The sequence below is a fragment of the Sinocyclocheilus anshuiensis genome, unplaced genomic scaffold (genome assembly GCF_001515605.1).
Source record: "Sinocyclocheilus anshuiensis isolate Anshui unplaced genomic scaffold, SAMN03320099.WGS_v1.1 scaffold38, whole genome shotgun sequence".
Lineage (NCBI taxonomy): Eukaryota > Metazoa > Chordata > Actinopteri > Cypriniformes > Cyprinidae > Sinocyclocheilus > Sinocyclocheilus anshuiensis.
Genome location: NW_015544213.1, coordinates 355,744 through 373,660, shown reverse-complemented (window position 1 = coordinate 373,660; position 17,917 = coordinate 355,744). Strand labels below are relative to the sequence as shown.

General features: G+C 35.3%; 1 protein-coding gene across 1 annotated transcript in view; it reads right to left on the bottom strand.

Annotated features, from left to right (window-relative positions):
* The window catches only part of LOC107697158 (mannosyl-oligosaccharide 1,2-alpha-mannosidase IA-like), a 155,877-nt gene that overhangs the window by 18,339 nt on the left and 119,621 nt on the right, over nucleotides 1–17,917 (bottom strand). The window contains exons 6-7 of the mRNA XM_016497818.1: nucleotides 5,495–5,618; nucleotides 4,985–5,078 (exon numbers count right to left, since the gene is read on the bottom strand). Of these exons, the coding sequence (XP_016353304.1) occupies nucleotides 4,985–5,078; nucleotides 5,495–5,618 (218 nt within the window). The remainder of the gene's footprint in view (nucleotides 1–4,984; nucleotides 5,079–5,494; nucleotides 5,619–17,917) is intronic.

Sequence of the window (17,917 nt, the reverse complement as noted above, 5' to 3'; positions counted from 1 at the left end):
TGTATATATATATATATCCCATATCTGAACTACTGTATGTGCTGTATATGCTTGAGTCTAGTGAATTCCTCCAGACAGGTCTGTGTGCGGAAGGAGAAATAAAATGTGTATGCGTGTGTGTTTCCAGGTGGCGTGTGAATGGGGCAGTCCGTTCAGTGCTGTCTGGTCCACTGTGAATGAGAAATGAGAATCTGTTGCTCGAAGAGCAGCACTGTTGTGTGATTGTCTGATTGATGATCAAGCTCATGAATATTTATACCTCATTAAGCACTTGTTTTTGTGATAGATATGTCAAGAGAAATCAAGCCTCAGTGCAGACAACCATAAAAAATACACTGCCACGCTACTATTCAGAGAAAATGCACAGAAAGGAAAAACAAGCAATTTAAGATTAAATTCTTATTTCAAATGTCAAAGGGGCTTTTATGGTACCCATTTTGTCTGTTAGCGCTCGGCTACATTTCTGAATTAGGCAATTTTTTGTTAATCTTCCTCTGGGATACTCAAATTATGCAGCTCATGGGCCAAAATGTGCACCAGGGGCCAGTTAATAAAAATACCTGCTAATAGCCGATCCTTGACTTTCATATGGCTTTAAAATGTGCAGTAACCAACAATTACAGCTACATGTGCTCAGATTTATATCCAGTCATAAGTGCTGGTCAGAGCCTTCTCATTTTCCAGAACTATGTAGTCAAAGTAGGGCTGCACGATTATGACAAAAATCATAATTGTCGATTATTCCCTTGAAATTGTAATTGCGATTATTAATTACGAATATCACAATTTACATTGAATGATGTTTATACCATTGTTTGATGCAACTGCATGCCGTATTTTTATATGAAAATAAACAAGCTGAAAACACTAACTGAAAAACTTTTAGTGCTTTTCTATAGTATGAAGCCTCAAATGTTAACTATACATAGGATTGGTTTCTTCTTTAAATTATAAAAAAAGTAAAAATATAAATGGTACTATAGTGTTATACTAAAACAAACATTAAAACAATGGAAAAACCCTTAAAGGGGTCATATGATGCTACTTTAAAGATCATTATTTTGTGTATTTGGTGTAACAGAATATGTTGACGCTTTAATGTTCAAAAAACACATTATTTTTCAAATACTGTACATTATTGTAGGTCCTCTATGCCCCGCCTCTCTCAAACACAGTGTTTTCAACAAAGCCCCCTCCTTTGACAAGCGCAGTCTGCTCTGATTGGCCAGCTGACCCAGTGCATTGTGATTGGCCGAACACCACAAGCACGCGTCGGAAATGTAACACCCCTTACCATAATCGTGAGCGTCAGCTTTCAAAGTAAATATCAAGACAGTTAATAATGTCGTTAGTTTTACCATCAGTTCAAGCCCGAAAGGGCAACAGAGTCGCGTGACAGACACAGTGATGATGCAGTACACAAGCCGCGGTTAAGACAGCTGACGTGCTATGATTTCTGACAGGCAGTTCACTCTCCTGTGATGTGACCCTGTTCCCCTCACACCTTACATCCGCTGATTCAGAAGCGCCAGATTGTCATAGCAAAGTCGGAATTGACCCTTTTTATTTTACTTATTTATTTATTTTTTTTAGAAATAGCCTTTGTGCCTTGTACTCATCTATGTTAAAAAAACTGTCGCCCATCAAATGCATTGCACAAATTCGAACATCTGGGTTGTGCTGTTATAAGTGGACTTTGAACAATTAATTGTCGCTTTGAACGATTCTGTAATTGTGGCATCCATAATTGTAATCGCGATTAGAAATTCGATTAATTGTGCAGCCCTAAGTCAAAGTGAAAAAAGAAAAAAAACAACAACCTTTCTTTCATACAAATACATAATTCTTTCAACTTCAAAAATGCTGCCAGTCTGTTAATGTTTCAACTTTAAATGTCTTAAACCTTTACAAATATATCAAGACTTAAATAAACTTTCACTGTAATTTATCTGTAAAATTCATAATGGCACTATCTAATTGGAAGCATCAGTTGTTATAAAAACTAAATGAACTACTAAATGAAACACACATTAGAACATGTTTTTGAAGGTCTGTCACTTTGAACCAATCAGCGATGACAGTATTTGCATATTCTGATTCCTTGCTTCACCATTATTAAAAAAAAGTCATAAGACTTAATGAATTGAGAAACTTTCTTTGAATAAATCTGATTATCAATTAAAAGTACCTTTAAAAGTTTTAGGTCAATAAGATTCTTAAGAGAAGTCTCATACTCACTATGGCTACATTTATTTGATAGAGAAATGCAGTAAAACAGTAATATTGTGAAATATTATAATTTAAAAGAACTATTTTCTATTTCAATGCATTTTAATATGTAATTTATTCCTGTGACGCAAAGCTGTATTTTCAGCATCATTACTTCAGTCTTCAGTAACATGATCCTTCTGAAATCATTCTAATATGCTGATTTGGGGCTCAATAAACATTTCTTATAATTATTATCAATTAGGGGTGGAACAGTTCAACTTACTCACGGTTCGGTTTGTATCACGGTTTTAGGGTCACGGTTTCGGTACGAGCTATGTTTAGGGAAAAACTATACTGTCAAATAAAAATAAAGAACATAAGAATAATCTAACTACAAGCAACAGCACAAATACATACAATAGAGTAAAGATACAAATAAAATAAACAGTGATTTTCAGTTTTTTTTTAGGTAGGCCTAACATTAGTTTTTAGTAACATTAGTTTTTAGGTACAGAAATTGAATAAAGTAATGAAATGTAAAACAGCATTGCATATTTGACTGTATAAATTAAAGATTAATCTTTATTAAAGTTACAAAACCTATTCAATCAAGAGCAGTGAGTGATTTCTTTGTTGTTGCGGTTTCATTAATATTAAGAAAGTGCTGTCACTTTAAGACACTGTAAGTACGTTCAGCCGGCTATGTCTACTATAGGATACTTACCAAGACGGGCATTTTGACAATTTTTGTGTGAAATTGTCCATTTAAACACAATACTTCAGAGAGAGCTTAATATTTGCGCGCGTTCTGAGACGCGGGTTTCGAGCTTCGGATGAGCGCACTCACAAATCTTCTCACTGCGCGCACGAGCTCACGTCCTCTGGCTCTTAAATGTTTAAACTGGCAAAGCTTACATGAGTTTAGTTTAAACACAGATCAACGTGTGCTGTTCAGGTCTCACCTGTGCGTGCGCTTATCAGCACCCGGGTGATGATGGAATAAATGACTGCTCATATTCCAGCATACGGCATTCGCATTGAACAAGAGTGAATGATTTGTCCACTTTTTTTTTTCTCCATCGCTGTTGTTGTAATGTGTTGGGAAGCCAGAATGCGCATCCATCAACAGAAATATACATTAGCCAAAGCCTGTTTGTTTTACATGTTATTTATAGCAAACCATATTACAGATGCATTGTCAGATTTAAGTTGAACTAGTGCTTGCCGAACCGTGTGTCCTAGTGCGTGCCGAACCGTGTGCGGATTTTTTCCGCGAACCGTTCCATCCCTATTATCAATATTGAAAACTGTTGAGCTTTTTAACATTCACAGATTCTTTGATGAATAGAAAGTTCAAAAGAACAACATTCACTTGAAATATACTTTTTTGTAACAATGTAAAAGTCTTTCACTTTAATGCATCCTTCCTGAAAAAAAATTATTTCAAAAAATAAATAAAAATAAATAAAAAAACCTTACCTACCCCACAGCTTTCAATGGTAGTGTAATTTAGTGTAAAAATGCACTAAAAATACAATGTTAAAGGGGTCATATGATGCTGCTAAAAAGAACATTATTTTGTGTATTTGGTGTAATGAAATGTGTTTATGCGGTTTTGATGATCTGAAACATTAAAGTGTGACAAACATGCAAAAAAAAAAAAGAATTCAGGAAGGGGGCTAACACTTTTTCACACCACTGTACATATAAATTAAAAACACAACGAATAAAAAAAGAATGATTATAGTGTCATAATTATTATATAAAAGTTGTATATTTATTGATATTGTTGATCTTCACAATTCTAGCTACCAGCTATATAATAATAATAATAATAATAATAATAATAATAGTAATAATATATACTTTAGAAAACATAAAAAAACATCATATATTATTTCAGCTTTTCATTTGATTAACTATTCCTTTAATTTAGAGGCCCTAAAGAGAAAATGGGTAAATCCACTACAAATATTCTCTTGAATCTGCCATCATGAGAGTGTTTTGTGTACAAATCAGCGCTCTATCTATAAGAGAAACACTTGTAAATCAATTCCACTTAGAGAAAGCATTTTGCTCAACAACCTACGGATAAAGACACTCATTTTAAAGGGGTCATATGATGCGATTAAAATTGTTCCTTTCTCTTTGGAGTGTTACAAGCTCTTGGTGCATAAAGAAGATCTGTAAAGTTGTAAAGACTAAAGTCTCAAATCCAAAGAGATATTCTTTATAAAAGTTAAGAGTCAACCACGCCTACCTAAAATGGCTCGTTCTAACACGCCCCCACATGTCTACGTCACGATGTGGGAAGATTTGCATAACGCCCCCCAAATGTTCACGCAAAGAAAGAAGGCGTAACTTTTATTCTCGCTGTAGTATTGTTGTTGCCGCCACTGCCATGTCGTGAAGGTGCTGTGTGTTTCGTTGTGAAAGCGAAACTCCTTTGTTTGGCCTTCCAAAAGAGGACGATATCCGCTTCGTCATGCCTGGAGCTGATCCGTGCTGGTCGCTGAGGAAATACATCAACATCACGCTGTGGATCGCTGGATTCGCTTTCACCATGGACGAAGCGGAGTCCAGCCCGGGGTCACCACATGTGGTTGCCACAAGCCCACCTGCCGTCATTACACCAAATACACAAAATAATGTCCTTTTTAGCAACATCATATGACCCCTTTAATCATGACATTTCTGGGAAAACTTCTTGAGAATATTACATTTCAATGAATACTTCTGAGGTTCTTCAGTATGTGTGTGTTTTTGGACTTACGCTGGCCCCACTGTCCACTGTTAGGGTTCAGGTAATTTGGGTACAATCCTTGAGGTTTGTCCAGTCGATTCAGCACTTTTCTGATGTTCATTACCTGCAACGGCACAGTATCATCACTTCAAATTATTAAGCCATAGCTAAGCTCATCCAATACAGTACGCCATTAAAAACGCAATAAACAGCCTTTTTGATCCGATGTCTTCCTACAGGAGACATAACTCATAAATCTACAGACTAGGTCACTTTCACAGTTTGTCTAGCCTCATTCAGAGCTTGTAATAGTGTCATTTGTCTGTGTCTATATTGCAGGTCAGGTCAGCAGATTAATTCGGAGAGAATCAGATCTGAGAATTGAAGCGAAAAGAGCATCAATATAACTGTTACGAGCAGAGGTCATCCTGGGTCACTGTTGTCAGCTCTTCTAACAGTTCACGATCGCTCCAAGTTCACATTTAGTTCAGTGTGGTGTTTAATGCACTGCAGAGGCGTGACGCCTGAACTGCTGCTCACCTTCTCGGCAAAAACTGGTCTTCCCGAAAGTGCACCGAGATGCATGAACTCCAAATGCAGTGTCCCGTATTCGGCAAGAATACTGCTTCCTCCTGACGCCCATGGCCAGTTTCTGCCGATCCCACTGCATGAGGAAGAGGAATTACATGAGGAGAGATCAAATTTATTTTAGTAACTCAGCAATTATGAGCTGTGTGTATATACTGTACATTTTGTGTTGCTCTGAAAACCTTCAACCAGTCAAAATTGCAACTCGTATAATTTTATGTATTTCAGAATGAAACCGAATATTCAGAGAGAAATAAGGCAGGACTTGATTTTAATCATCAGACTTTATAGGATTCAGGGCTTTGATATTATTGGTGAGAATTTCAGTTGATTCATAGAATGGAGATATACATATATAAATATACACTATAGTTCAAAGTTTAGGGTACCATTTTTTTGAAAAAGAAATTAATACTTTTATTCAGCAAGAATGCAATAAATTGAAGTAACAAAGAAATTGTTGCAAAATATTTATATTTCAAATAACTGCAGTTCTCTTGAATTCTCTATGATATACCTAAAGAATCCTGAAAAAAAAAAACATGGTTTCTATCACGGTTTTTACAAACATATTAAGTAGAATAAAAAAATAAAAAATAAAAAATGTTTCTTGAACACCAAATCAGCATTTTAGAATGATTTCTGAAGGATCATGTGACACTGAAGACTGGAGTAATGATGCTGAAAATTCAGCTTTGTATCACAGGAATAAATTACAATTTATAATATATTCAAACAGAAAACAATCATAATATTTAGTAATAAAAATTGTCATATTTATCTTATTTTATATTAATATTGAATATATACAGTATCTGCTTGTGAATGAACTAAATATAACTAAATATATATAATTCTGTCATGACAACTCTCGGAGGGATTGGCATGGTAATGTACATGACAATGTTAATGTATTTGGTTCTGGTGGAATAGATCTGCTACGCTGCTGCGGCAAAGCAAGTACCGAGACTTGCTACTGCCAATACATCAACAACATGCTGCTGTGAGCATGTAAGAAATATTGCTGCTGCAAATATAACATACATGAAATACCCCCATATAGCATACATGAATCACCTCGTAGCAGATCTATACAGGTGGAGCTGGGGAAGGTGGAGGGTTTCTGAAGCAAGCTGCACTGCTACGGCAAGCACTAGTCATATATTTGAATGTTGAGCAGCGAGCTCATTGGCTACCGATACAGGAGAGAACTAATCAGCTGTGTCATGTGCTAATGATGCCATTAGGTTAGATTGAGTTAGATCTATCGGACTGTGCCATCTAGAGTTTCATGCCAGAACTATGTAAACATGAATAAATAAAAAATATAAATAAATATAACCACACACACACACACACACACACACACACACACGCACATACATGTTAAAGTTATTTTCAGTACTTAAACATCATTAATAACACATCTTACATGGTTGCCAAGTTGATTTCATGGCCTTGTTTTACAGAGCGGCCGTGTTTTCCTCCTGTGATTAGAGCCGCCGCTTTTATTGACTTTCACTGGCATGCTTCCAACTAAAAGCTGACAACTTAACTCCGGCCTGAAAATGGAAGCCACGTCTCCTGACCAGCTGCTACTACCCCGACATCAGATCCGCTCTGTGCGGGCCTTTGTGTCTACACCAATTATGAAGATAAATTACTGCTGAGTAATGACACGTAATCACAGCTTTAAAAGAACAACATTCTCCACTTTATTTTTAAAGCCTAATTCTACAAAACAGACCGTGTAAGATATTTATGTCATTAAGACAGCAAATTACCCACGGTAGCTCTGGCCTGGAGGAACTGAGTACTGCTAAAGTACTCTAACTGTTTAATTTGGAGGCATTTTATGTGAATGTTTTTCAATGTGTGATGCAACTGGATGGCAAAGAAGTCCACACATGTCTGTGTAATTAATTAACAATCATTTTGACTCCAAGAGGATATTTTCTAGCCTGTGGTAGGGAATTCTTAATAAAAAAAATGAGGTAAAGGCCTCATATTTCAGGCCACAGCAGGAAACGCATGCAAACACCTCTGGAGTGTTGCTGCCAATGTCATCATTTTTTACACAGCGTTGATCTGCCTCTGGCACTACAGAGCTCTGTGCATTACACACGCTGCAGGGCTCTACTGTGTGAGGAAATTGCTGTGTGTGAATGTGAAAATGCATTCAGTGATATCTGACACCTGACCAAAACTTGCTAACATAAAATACATAAACAACTTATGTACAATCTAATTATACTGTGACTGGCTGCTTTTCAAAGTCAACAAAATGCCCAAATGCAATGGTTTAAGGATTTTTTTTTTTAGTGGGTACATTTTAGCTGGAATTTAATTACACCATATTGACTTCAATAATAATGTGACCGTTTATGTGAACCAAACTTTATAGTAACTTTCAATCATATCATGTAAAAAAAAAAGTATTACATGTATAACACTCAATAGTTAAAACGCATTCAAATAAAATGATGATTAACAGCTATTCATGATTTCAATATGTTTTGTTACACTGGAAAAAAATGGTTTAGAAACATTTACTCAGAAATTGCTAATAAAATAAATTAGTATAATACATTTGAAATAATTAAATATTAAATCAATAATCTCTTGAAGTAGACTAAATTTGTATTTTCTTGTAAAATGTGCTCCAATAGACTTTGGTCTGTCGTCTTTTACAGTAAAGCAAGTTAATATAAACTTATCAATATCATTTTCTTTATCAAATGTTCCTCACTCTTTTTGCTGCATTACTACTTACTTCAGTTTTCAGTGTTTGCTTGCGCATATGTAGTATTGTCACAAATTATTACTGCAGTCTCAGAAAAATCTGACTGAGCCCCTAAGGGCACGAGTGCTCCTAAGCAAATGTTAGTGTAGAGCCCTGAGCTGTGCCAAACCAATTTGTTTTTCATTACACAGATGATTAAAGCATGTAACACAAATTTAGGAAAACAAAGGGAAAAGAGATGCCAGGAAAACAACAAAAAGAACATAAAGGCTCTTTCCTGAGAGATTCCCACATACAGAATTATCTGCTCTCTCATGATATTTCATATGCATGCTGATAGACAATTCCTTTACATAATATTCAACGGCCAAGAAAATATTTAACAAAAAGTTTCCATTACAGTTCCATTCTACAATGAAATTACATAAGAACAGTGACATATTACTGAATATGGTGGCGTTTCATGGAGTTTTAATTTAATTTCATGTAAATACTTAAGGCTTATTAACACAAAGTCATTTTTGTCTACTATTCAATATGTACATTTTTTTTAGGAGAATTAAGTCATGAGTCATTGAGTATTGGTCTGAGTGCTGTACTCTACACTGTCAGATACAGCAGATATTGCTGGACCTTTGACAAACTGTTTTTACTTCTCTTTAGTAAATCGCTTTGGATAAAAGCATCTGCTAAACACAAATGTATATGTAAATTTTGCATTAAATGGGACACTGGATGCAAAATTCACTTTAACATGGTGTTTGCATATAATGTGTCTTAGCAGTGTGTGGACACAACCACCCTACAATGATAAAAATCCATTCACTCCTTTTTTTTTAATCCCCGAAAAACGTAAACAGTCTCAATTATCAAGCGTTTTGATTTTCTGAGCAGTATGACGTCATATTGCACAGGCCCTGCCCACGACCGCTGACAGACTGTCCCGTATTAGCATATCTCCACGTACGCTGTACGCTGTCCGCAACAATGTTTCGTAAGCAATGCAGGTGTTTTGTAGTTGGATGTAAAAGTGAACATAAGAGTCTTCATTTTCTCCTGACATCAGAGCCACTGAGGACGCAGTGGATTAGTTTTGTTTTTTATGGTAATGCGCCACCGAATAAATCTAAATTAGTTTATGTCAGCACAAATCATTCTACACCAGACTGCTTTCTGAGTGAGGGACAATTCAAGGCAGGTGCTAAAAAGTTCAAACTCAAGCATGGATCAGTACCCACTGTTCATGATCCAGCTGCACCTCAGGAAGAAGTAAGTCTCAAACTTTATATTTTTTATGATTATTTGCAAATCACCTTCCACGGAAGAGAGGGGCGGGGTGAGCAGAGCTCATTAGCATTAAAGAGACATGCACCGAAACAGGTCGCTGTGAACACAGTTGTTTTTGACAAGGTAAAAAGGGTGTTGTTTTACACGACCACAGAGGAATTTTAACCAAAGTATGTTACAGACATTTCATGAAGACCCTAAAGAATCATACCAACTTGTGGAAAATGGGCGTGCGATGTCCCCTTTAAAGCAACCGAATGTCCATGCGTTTCATTTGTTTAGATATGCAAACTTTCAACAGAGGCAGACAGAAAAAGCTAGTTCTTTCTCAGCTGTCTTTCTATGTAGACACATGTCCCTCGCAGTTGGACACTTAATGAGCAGTAAGGGATACATAACAAATTATCTGCCAGAGCCCTGAGAAAATACCATTAGCCTGAATAATTAACTAGAGCTGGAGTGAAATATGAACTCCACCAAATGAACCGAAGCTCATGTATCCTCAGGCTGCTACAGAACTTTGCCTTTATGTTTGACATCAGACCAGAATCTCACAATGACATTCTCTCCATCTCTCTAGTCTCCAACCTAAAATTTCATTTATGTAGCCCAGAGGCCACAAATGCATGCTATATATTACAGAGATCTATAAAGCAGTCGTACCCCACATAACAGTGATATTGAGCCGATAGGATAAAATTATATGCGCTTGTGTTTATATTTCATTAACGTCTGCAGAAAATAAAAAACAGCACAGTCATACTGGTAACAGTTATGACTGCTCCAGCAATGATCAACAGCAAAATGCCTCTGAAATTAGGCTAATCACATCACACACATATTCCTAACAGCCCAAGTCTTCTGAATTGATTACCCAGCTAGAGTTTAAGAGCCTGGGGCACGGTGGCGACTTGGCCATTTGTCATAATAAAACGGAGATTAGCAAAAAAGCATTTATACCATTCTTTACTCCATGACATCTGCTTAATGTAAAGCTCAATTAAACTGTAGAACAATTTTCCGTCATTTTGTTCGATTTTATTTCGTCTGGGGCGAGAGGAGAGTCTTAAAAATGGATCAAACGGAGCTGTGGCTCTCAGAGGAGGGAGAGGGAAGAGTAACGTCTCATTATTATCTGACCTCTCGCCTTCTCCTTCTGTTTTTTTTTTTGGCACGGCCAGAAGAAACGTCCTCATCAATCCCTATCAAAGGCATCCATCATGCATAAATAAGCCTGTTATGTAACCCCTACGTATGCCCGTAATAGATGAGTAACTGAAATAAATGTGAACAATTGTAAAATAACATTTAGAGGACATAAATTATCTAGAGAGGAAAATGATGGCAGAAAAGCACACAGTATGTGGCCTATTCAAAGCACCGTTATGAAGCTTACATTTCCAACCAACACTGAACATCTCAGCGAGGTGCAGCCGTCATGCAGTTACTGTCTTGCCTTTTTATGAAACGAATACATTATGTGAAAGGCACATTTACTCACCTCAATAGAAAATAAGTGTTGACTGACACTCCATAACTTTCTTAAGTGTTTCTTATTCAAGCATGCATGCTTATGCCATTGGTGTGACTCACTGTGCCATGTATATATATATACACATGTGACGTCATTGGGGAACTAGATTTGTATTTTCTTTGTTTTGTTGCTATGTGATTTTCATCTCACTGATGAGTTTCATCATCAGTGGGTGAAAATTGCACATTCAAAAGTGAGTACCACCCTATTAAGAACCAGTAATAGACTCTCTCCTTTAATCTCTCCACAATATCTCTCAAATAAACCTGTGGATTCTGCATAATAACGGAAAAATTGCTCTCAACAGGTGATTTGAAGTCCGACAGCGATTGCCTTGAAATGTATTGTTCAAGGAGGTGAATTAGTATACAAGTGCCTCATTGATTAAACGAGATGAATTAAGAGATGAAACTTCTCAGAGTGTTTTATTGTGCGGACTAAAAATAAACATGATAAACAAATATATTAAACTCAATATTGGCCAATATAAGCCTTGCTTATTATTGCAAATTGTCTTTGTAAAGAAAACACAATAATACTAATAATATGGATTATTATTATGGATGGATGGATGGAAAAAACTAATGAAATTTATTAGAACAATTAATAAAAAAAAAGATTTATACAAAAATTCTTGGTAAAAAATTCTATTAAAAAATAATATTGTTTACCTTTTTTCCCATTATTAATTTTTTAAATAAAATATAATAATAATAATACATTAATTATTTTTGTCCAGCGTCAATGCAGTCTAATATGCTTTTTATTTTTATTTTATGGATAAAACAGTTCCTCAAATTATCTTCTTTCATGTTACTGTAAACTGAAGTCATACGGGTTTGGAAAAACATGAGGGTGAACACACACACACACACACACACACAACACACACACACACAGTAGAGAGTATAAATATTGAAATAATAAAAAAAGTATGTGTGTATGTGTCCATTAATAATCTGAGGTATGAGCAACAGCAATTGTGATTGTTTTGTTTGCAAGCGAACTAATTAAAGTGAAGGATGGCTCAGCCTTCCACCTCTTTGACATGAGAACAGTATTGGTTATGTTCCAAAAATGGGTATATCTAGAATTAGATGCTTAGAAGTTAAAAGCATGGCCTTAACAGGCTTGTAATGAAAGACTTTGCTCTTCTCTTGACCATGCAGCATGCAGGACTCTTCAGTTTATTTGAAGCGAAGGAGGATAAACAGAATTAAAGTGATGTCAGACAGGTAGCATGGTAAATTTGATTTGGGAATCCTTTATCTGCCTTTCAAGCTTTCATAAAAGGCACCAGGATGGAGTGCAGAAAAGAGATAAGCTGCAGAAAAATGACCATGAAACATATTTCACTGAGCAGAGGATGTTGAAAAACTCTTCAGCAACAGGGGTCAACAGTCACACGAACACATGACTAGATGGGCTGACGACAGACAGGGTAAAAGGAAGGAAAGAGTAAGATGGAGGGAAAAAGTAAAAATAGAGAAAATGCTTCAGGCTGCTTGACTTTAACCAAGGGGAACGTGGGGGAAAAAAAGTAACGAAGGACTTATGTTTATGCATGAAGGGAAAATGTTCCCTCTTGAATAGTTAACGAGGAGCAAATGTGGAATTTGCAGGAATTCAGGACAGCAGGAAGAAGCGTAAGAGGGCAGGTACTGGATGATGGCTTGAGCGTTTGACACACTTCAGGAGTTTAAAGAGCTCCATGTACTTGGCAGGAAGTCACAGGGATGATCTAATGCAACATATACCACCAAATTGTCCAATTCTTGGAGTCTAGGTGCGGGATTCATGAAAATCTTCTTTAAAAAAAAAAGAAAACATTTATTAGGACAAATAAAAAAAAAAAGGGTTGTAAAAAAATTATCTTGTAAAAAGAATGTAATAGATAGATGGATGGATGGATGTCTCTGAAATTTTTTTTTTTTGTCCACGTCTTTTGTCCAAAGTCAGTGGAGTCCAATTTTATTTTTATTGTATGGATAAAACAGTTGTTCAAATGATCTTCTTTTGTGTTATTGCAAATGGAAGTCACACAGGTTAAGAAAAAATTGAGGGTGACTTTCATTCACTCATTTTCTTTATAAAAAAAAAACATTCTTTTACCAGGAACATTCTTTTAAAGAAAACAAAATGTTCTTGATTTTCTTTTGCTTAAGTTAGAAAATAAGAAGGAAACAGTACTCAGGGAAACTGTTATTAAAAAGTTTTGTGAATGCAGCTCCTAGAAATTTCAGTCTTTTTCAAATACATTCAGCCAGACCATCAACTAAAGAGAGACATTGAAAGTGGTGCTTACACACGAAAATATTTAATATCTCTATGAAAAGAACTGGCCATTAATCTACTATTTCTTTCTCTTCTTTTTCTCTTCTTCCTCTTTCAACCAAACAATGTTTTAAATTCCACTTTCAAATACCATGGAATGAATTGGTTCACAATTTTGTCTTTTACAAGTGAACTGAAAGTGTTTAAGAGGAAAAAAAGCAGTAATCAAGGATTAAACAATTGAAACAATCGCAACAATCCTTCAAAGCGGAAAATGGAACAAAAGGAAACAGCTGCATCAAGAATCAATAAGCAAATAATGACACATTTACTGCTGGTTTAATTTCAAACACACCGGGGGTCGCGTCGTCTTACAGTTAACTGAACAAATGCTTTGTGCATTTCTAAGTAGTAATAAATGTTCAAATTTGGATTTTATGCCACAATTAGAGACTACACATTATGACTGTTCACACTGTGTGAAGGTTTTGCTCGCGCAGTGAGACTGCTTTTAAGCAAACTTGTGCAAGGAGAAACAGAAGTTGACGGTGTGAAGGGAAAGTCATCCACATAGACCCTCAGTCTTGCTCCAGCCAAATCTGGGTCAAGGTTGTCTGCAAAATTAGGCCTCTTCTGTCTTTTCTCGCCTTTCATTTTCTGCCTGAACATTGGGGACTCACAGTAGACAGACGGCATAATAATAAAGCCCATAAACCACAATCAAATTCAAATTTCTGTTGGCTTGAGGCTGATTGCTACTGCAAGTGGGTCAATACTCACACTGGCGAGTGCATAAAGTTATGTGAAATCTGTCCAAACACACGTTAATGTTTTAATTTAGATTTACGAGCTGTTTATCAGTCTGTCTTCGATGAGATCTCAAGATTTGCTCAATTAAACAGATTCAGAAGAGAATATGAATTCATAGCATAGAAACTGATGATGGCTGTGATTCATGCTCTCATCAGACACTGAATATGTTTATGATCTCCTCTCCGGAGCTTTTAACAGACAAGAACACAGGGCTAAATCAAGGATGATGGGACAGCCGAGGACCCCTCAGAACAAACAACAGCTCGTCACTGAGTGTTTAAAAGCCCTAGCTCTATATATATATATATATATATATATTGCATAAAAATAAAATGCATATATTTCTATTTAAATTAAAAATAGAAATAAGATTGTATATAAAATATAAATAAAATTAGTAATTTCAAAATATACTATCTTACATACATTTCTATTATACAAAATTAAAATCTAAATGATTTATTCATGTACAAATGTAACACTAATATAAATGCAGTATGGAAACAAAATAACATAAAATATGCATAAAACCGGTGATTATTAAATGGATATAAATTAATACATGTATGTGTAAAAATATCATTAATATTCCTTATATTTATTATATGTAAATAAAATAAATGTATAAACATTTTTATTTATTTGTATTATATGTATATGCATAATATAATACAATAACTAATATGCATTATACCTCTCTCTCACTATAAATGTATTTTTTAATATTTATTATATCTAATAATATATTTATATTTAATATACTTTATATTTATTATGTTTACTTTAGAAATTAATTACTAAATTAAGGGGATATGAATGCGAATTCATCAGTTCCATACTACCTTAAATTGAGTTTAGCTCCTCATGACCCCTTTCACTCTCCCTGATGATTTCCTGTGTCTCTCCACTGCCTTTTCATATACAGCCATTAAAAGCCCATAAAAACCTGAGAATCCTTTTACAAAATAAAACATTGTCCTTCTTTGAAATGCCTTCAACTGTGCACCTTTCATGAAGATGCATTAGGATATGTCTGCCCACTATGAATACACTTACATAACCACATTCAGCCTGAAAAGGGTCTGCGACACGAATTACAGACGTACGGCGGCGGCACCACAGGTGCCTCGAGCCAAAGCGAACAATAGCGTGGAAGCAAACAGCATTAGCGATGTGGACAGAATTAACGATGTAGGTGACCCACATGAAGGGAGGAAAGCGCCTTCGCTAGAGGTGATAGGAGCACTTGTGCTAAGTGCAGATATGGTGAAAAGCTATATTTACTGACAGGAAGTGAAGACCATTTGTCCTGTAGCGGTGTTATTAGCCGCTCCTTGTTATAAAACGCTCGGCCGCTCCATTTAGAGCATTTGTCAGAGCACTTCACTCCAGTTCTACTGCAGTTTAAACAAGGAAACACACCGCGGACACTTAAGCTAATATGAAAAGCTTTGATAAACACTGAAGTATGTTTCTGCTCTCTGCCATGTGCCGCCCACTCGTTCTGCATTGTCCTCGCCAGCGGTGCCTGACTGCAAAAAGACAAGAGTTGTGTAGTCTGTCAGTCGAGGGATAACTCATCCAATCAAATCCTCTGACAGCTTGTCTTTCTCAAGATCTCTGCACTGATTTCCTACTTGCCTACGATTGAAGAGCTTCACACACCAGGACATCTGGGATCTCTGACCCTGTTGTGAAGTGTATGAATCAGGAGTGGGCTGCATGACCATATAATCTATTTTATGTCATTTTATATTATGGTCATGGTCTATTACCCTAATATTTTTTTTGCTTTAAAGTAACAGTTTTGGATAATACAGTGAATTCAAATACACCACAAATGAAATCTATTTGATCTTATTTGATTATTTTCTCTTTTTACATAGAAAGTGATGGTTGCAATCCAAAAGATTAGATTTATAATAAAAGATAAGTTTGGCATTAGTGCAAACCCCATAAAGCCAACTGTGTGATATTTGATACATAAATTAAGGCCTCTAAATTATCAGCATGATCAAAAATAGCTGAAAAACCTGTTGAGCACAAAATACTTCATGTCTTCTGTTGTCTGATTGGCAGATTATACTTTTGTAGCAAGTAAAAGCCTATTATAATTGTATTACACCTACAGCTCATGGTACACGTCAATTTGCTGTAAAATCTAAGTAAAAGTTAAAAGTAAATGTAAGGAATAAATGTTATATTTCAAGATGAACATTTACTGGACTTAAACTTAAACCTGATTATCTGTAGATCTTTTTTTTTTTTTTTAGAAAACCATGTTAAAATCTATCAAATATGATACAGCAGGCTTATAAAGAACATTTATTTTTTCGTCTCTAAATCATCAGTGCACTCCATTGCATTATATATTTTGAAACTTCAGAGCATACATATTATTGGGAAATATAGTGAGAGAACTGAAATTTATATGCATTATTTAAGTAATCTGCTATAATGTTATAAAGATCTCATTGATGTACAATACATTCTATCAAAATGTTACTTTTTGGCCATATAAACATCAAAAACTGCAACAAATTGCATATTTTATTTTGGGCCCCGTTAAAAGGTGTTTTTTCCCCCTCCTATATAAAACATCAAGCCTGATGTACCAAATATGATATTTAATACATTAAATATTAGATTTTGTTTTTGATTTTGTCTAAAGGTTCAATAAACTGTTCCATTAAAAAAAAAAAAAAACTTTTCTGAGAATTATTTCATGTTAGGCTTAATGTTATGTAACTAACATCATAAAACCGACAGCTCAAACTCAATTCCTACTGGATGAGTTATGTTTGGATCTGCTAAAAAATAGCCAAAATACACACAACCGTGATGCACATCTATTGGATACATGACACACATACATATTAATGTGTGCAGCTACAAACAACTAAACTCCACGTCTAAACTTATTGCAAATACATCTACCGTGGTGCAATATAAACAATACAGAAAAATCTTTACTCATTGACATTGACCGCCACGTGGTATATACACAGTCAGATCCCTCAAAACTACCGTTTATCTAACCACATGCAGCACAGACACATACACGCCTGCCTTGAAATGCACTTGTTTATGATCAAAACCTCACATGCACTGCCAAAATCTATCTTCTATTATAACAACAACAAAAAACGCATGAATACGTACACATATATGACTATATTACCATCTAGACTACAGGTAATTATGTTGTAAATAATGTTCAGTTTCTTTCACAGACCAACTGTTTCGCATCATAAGACCTCAATATATCGTCAGGAGTAGAGATGCTCCGATTGCAATTTTCTTGGCCGATTCCGATTTCTTGTTAGTGTGATCTGCCGATACCGATTTTTGCAGATTCCGATTTTCTTTCTAAGAACTATAATTGACAGCATATACAAACAAAAATCTACTTTTTTTCATAAAAAAACACAAGTAAAAAGTCAGTAATAAAATAAGAACAAATAAAAAAATGGCAAACAACAGCACAAATAAATGCAATAGAATAAAGAGAGCTATGAAACTCTTTTTTCAGGTTAAGTAAGTTTTTATTCAGGTAAGAAATACTACAGAAATTAAAGTAATCAAATGTAAAATAACACTGGATGTGTTATTTTACATTTGATTACTTTAATTTCTGTAGTCTTCACTGTAAAAATTAAATAATAAAGTTATAAAACGTATTCAGTCAAGAGCAGAAAATTATTTTCTTTGTCTTTTGTTCTTT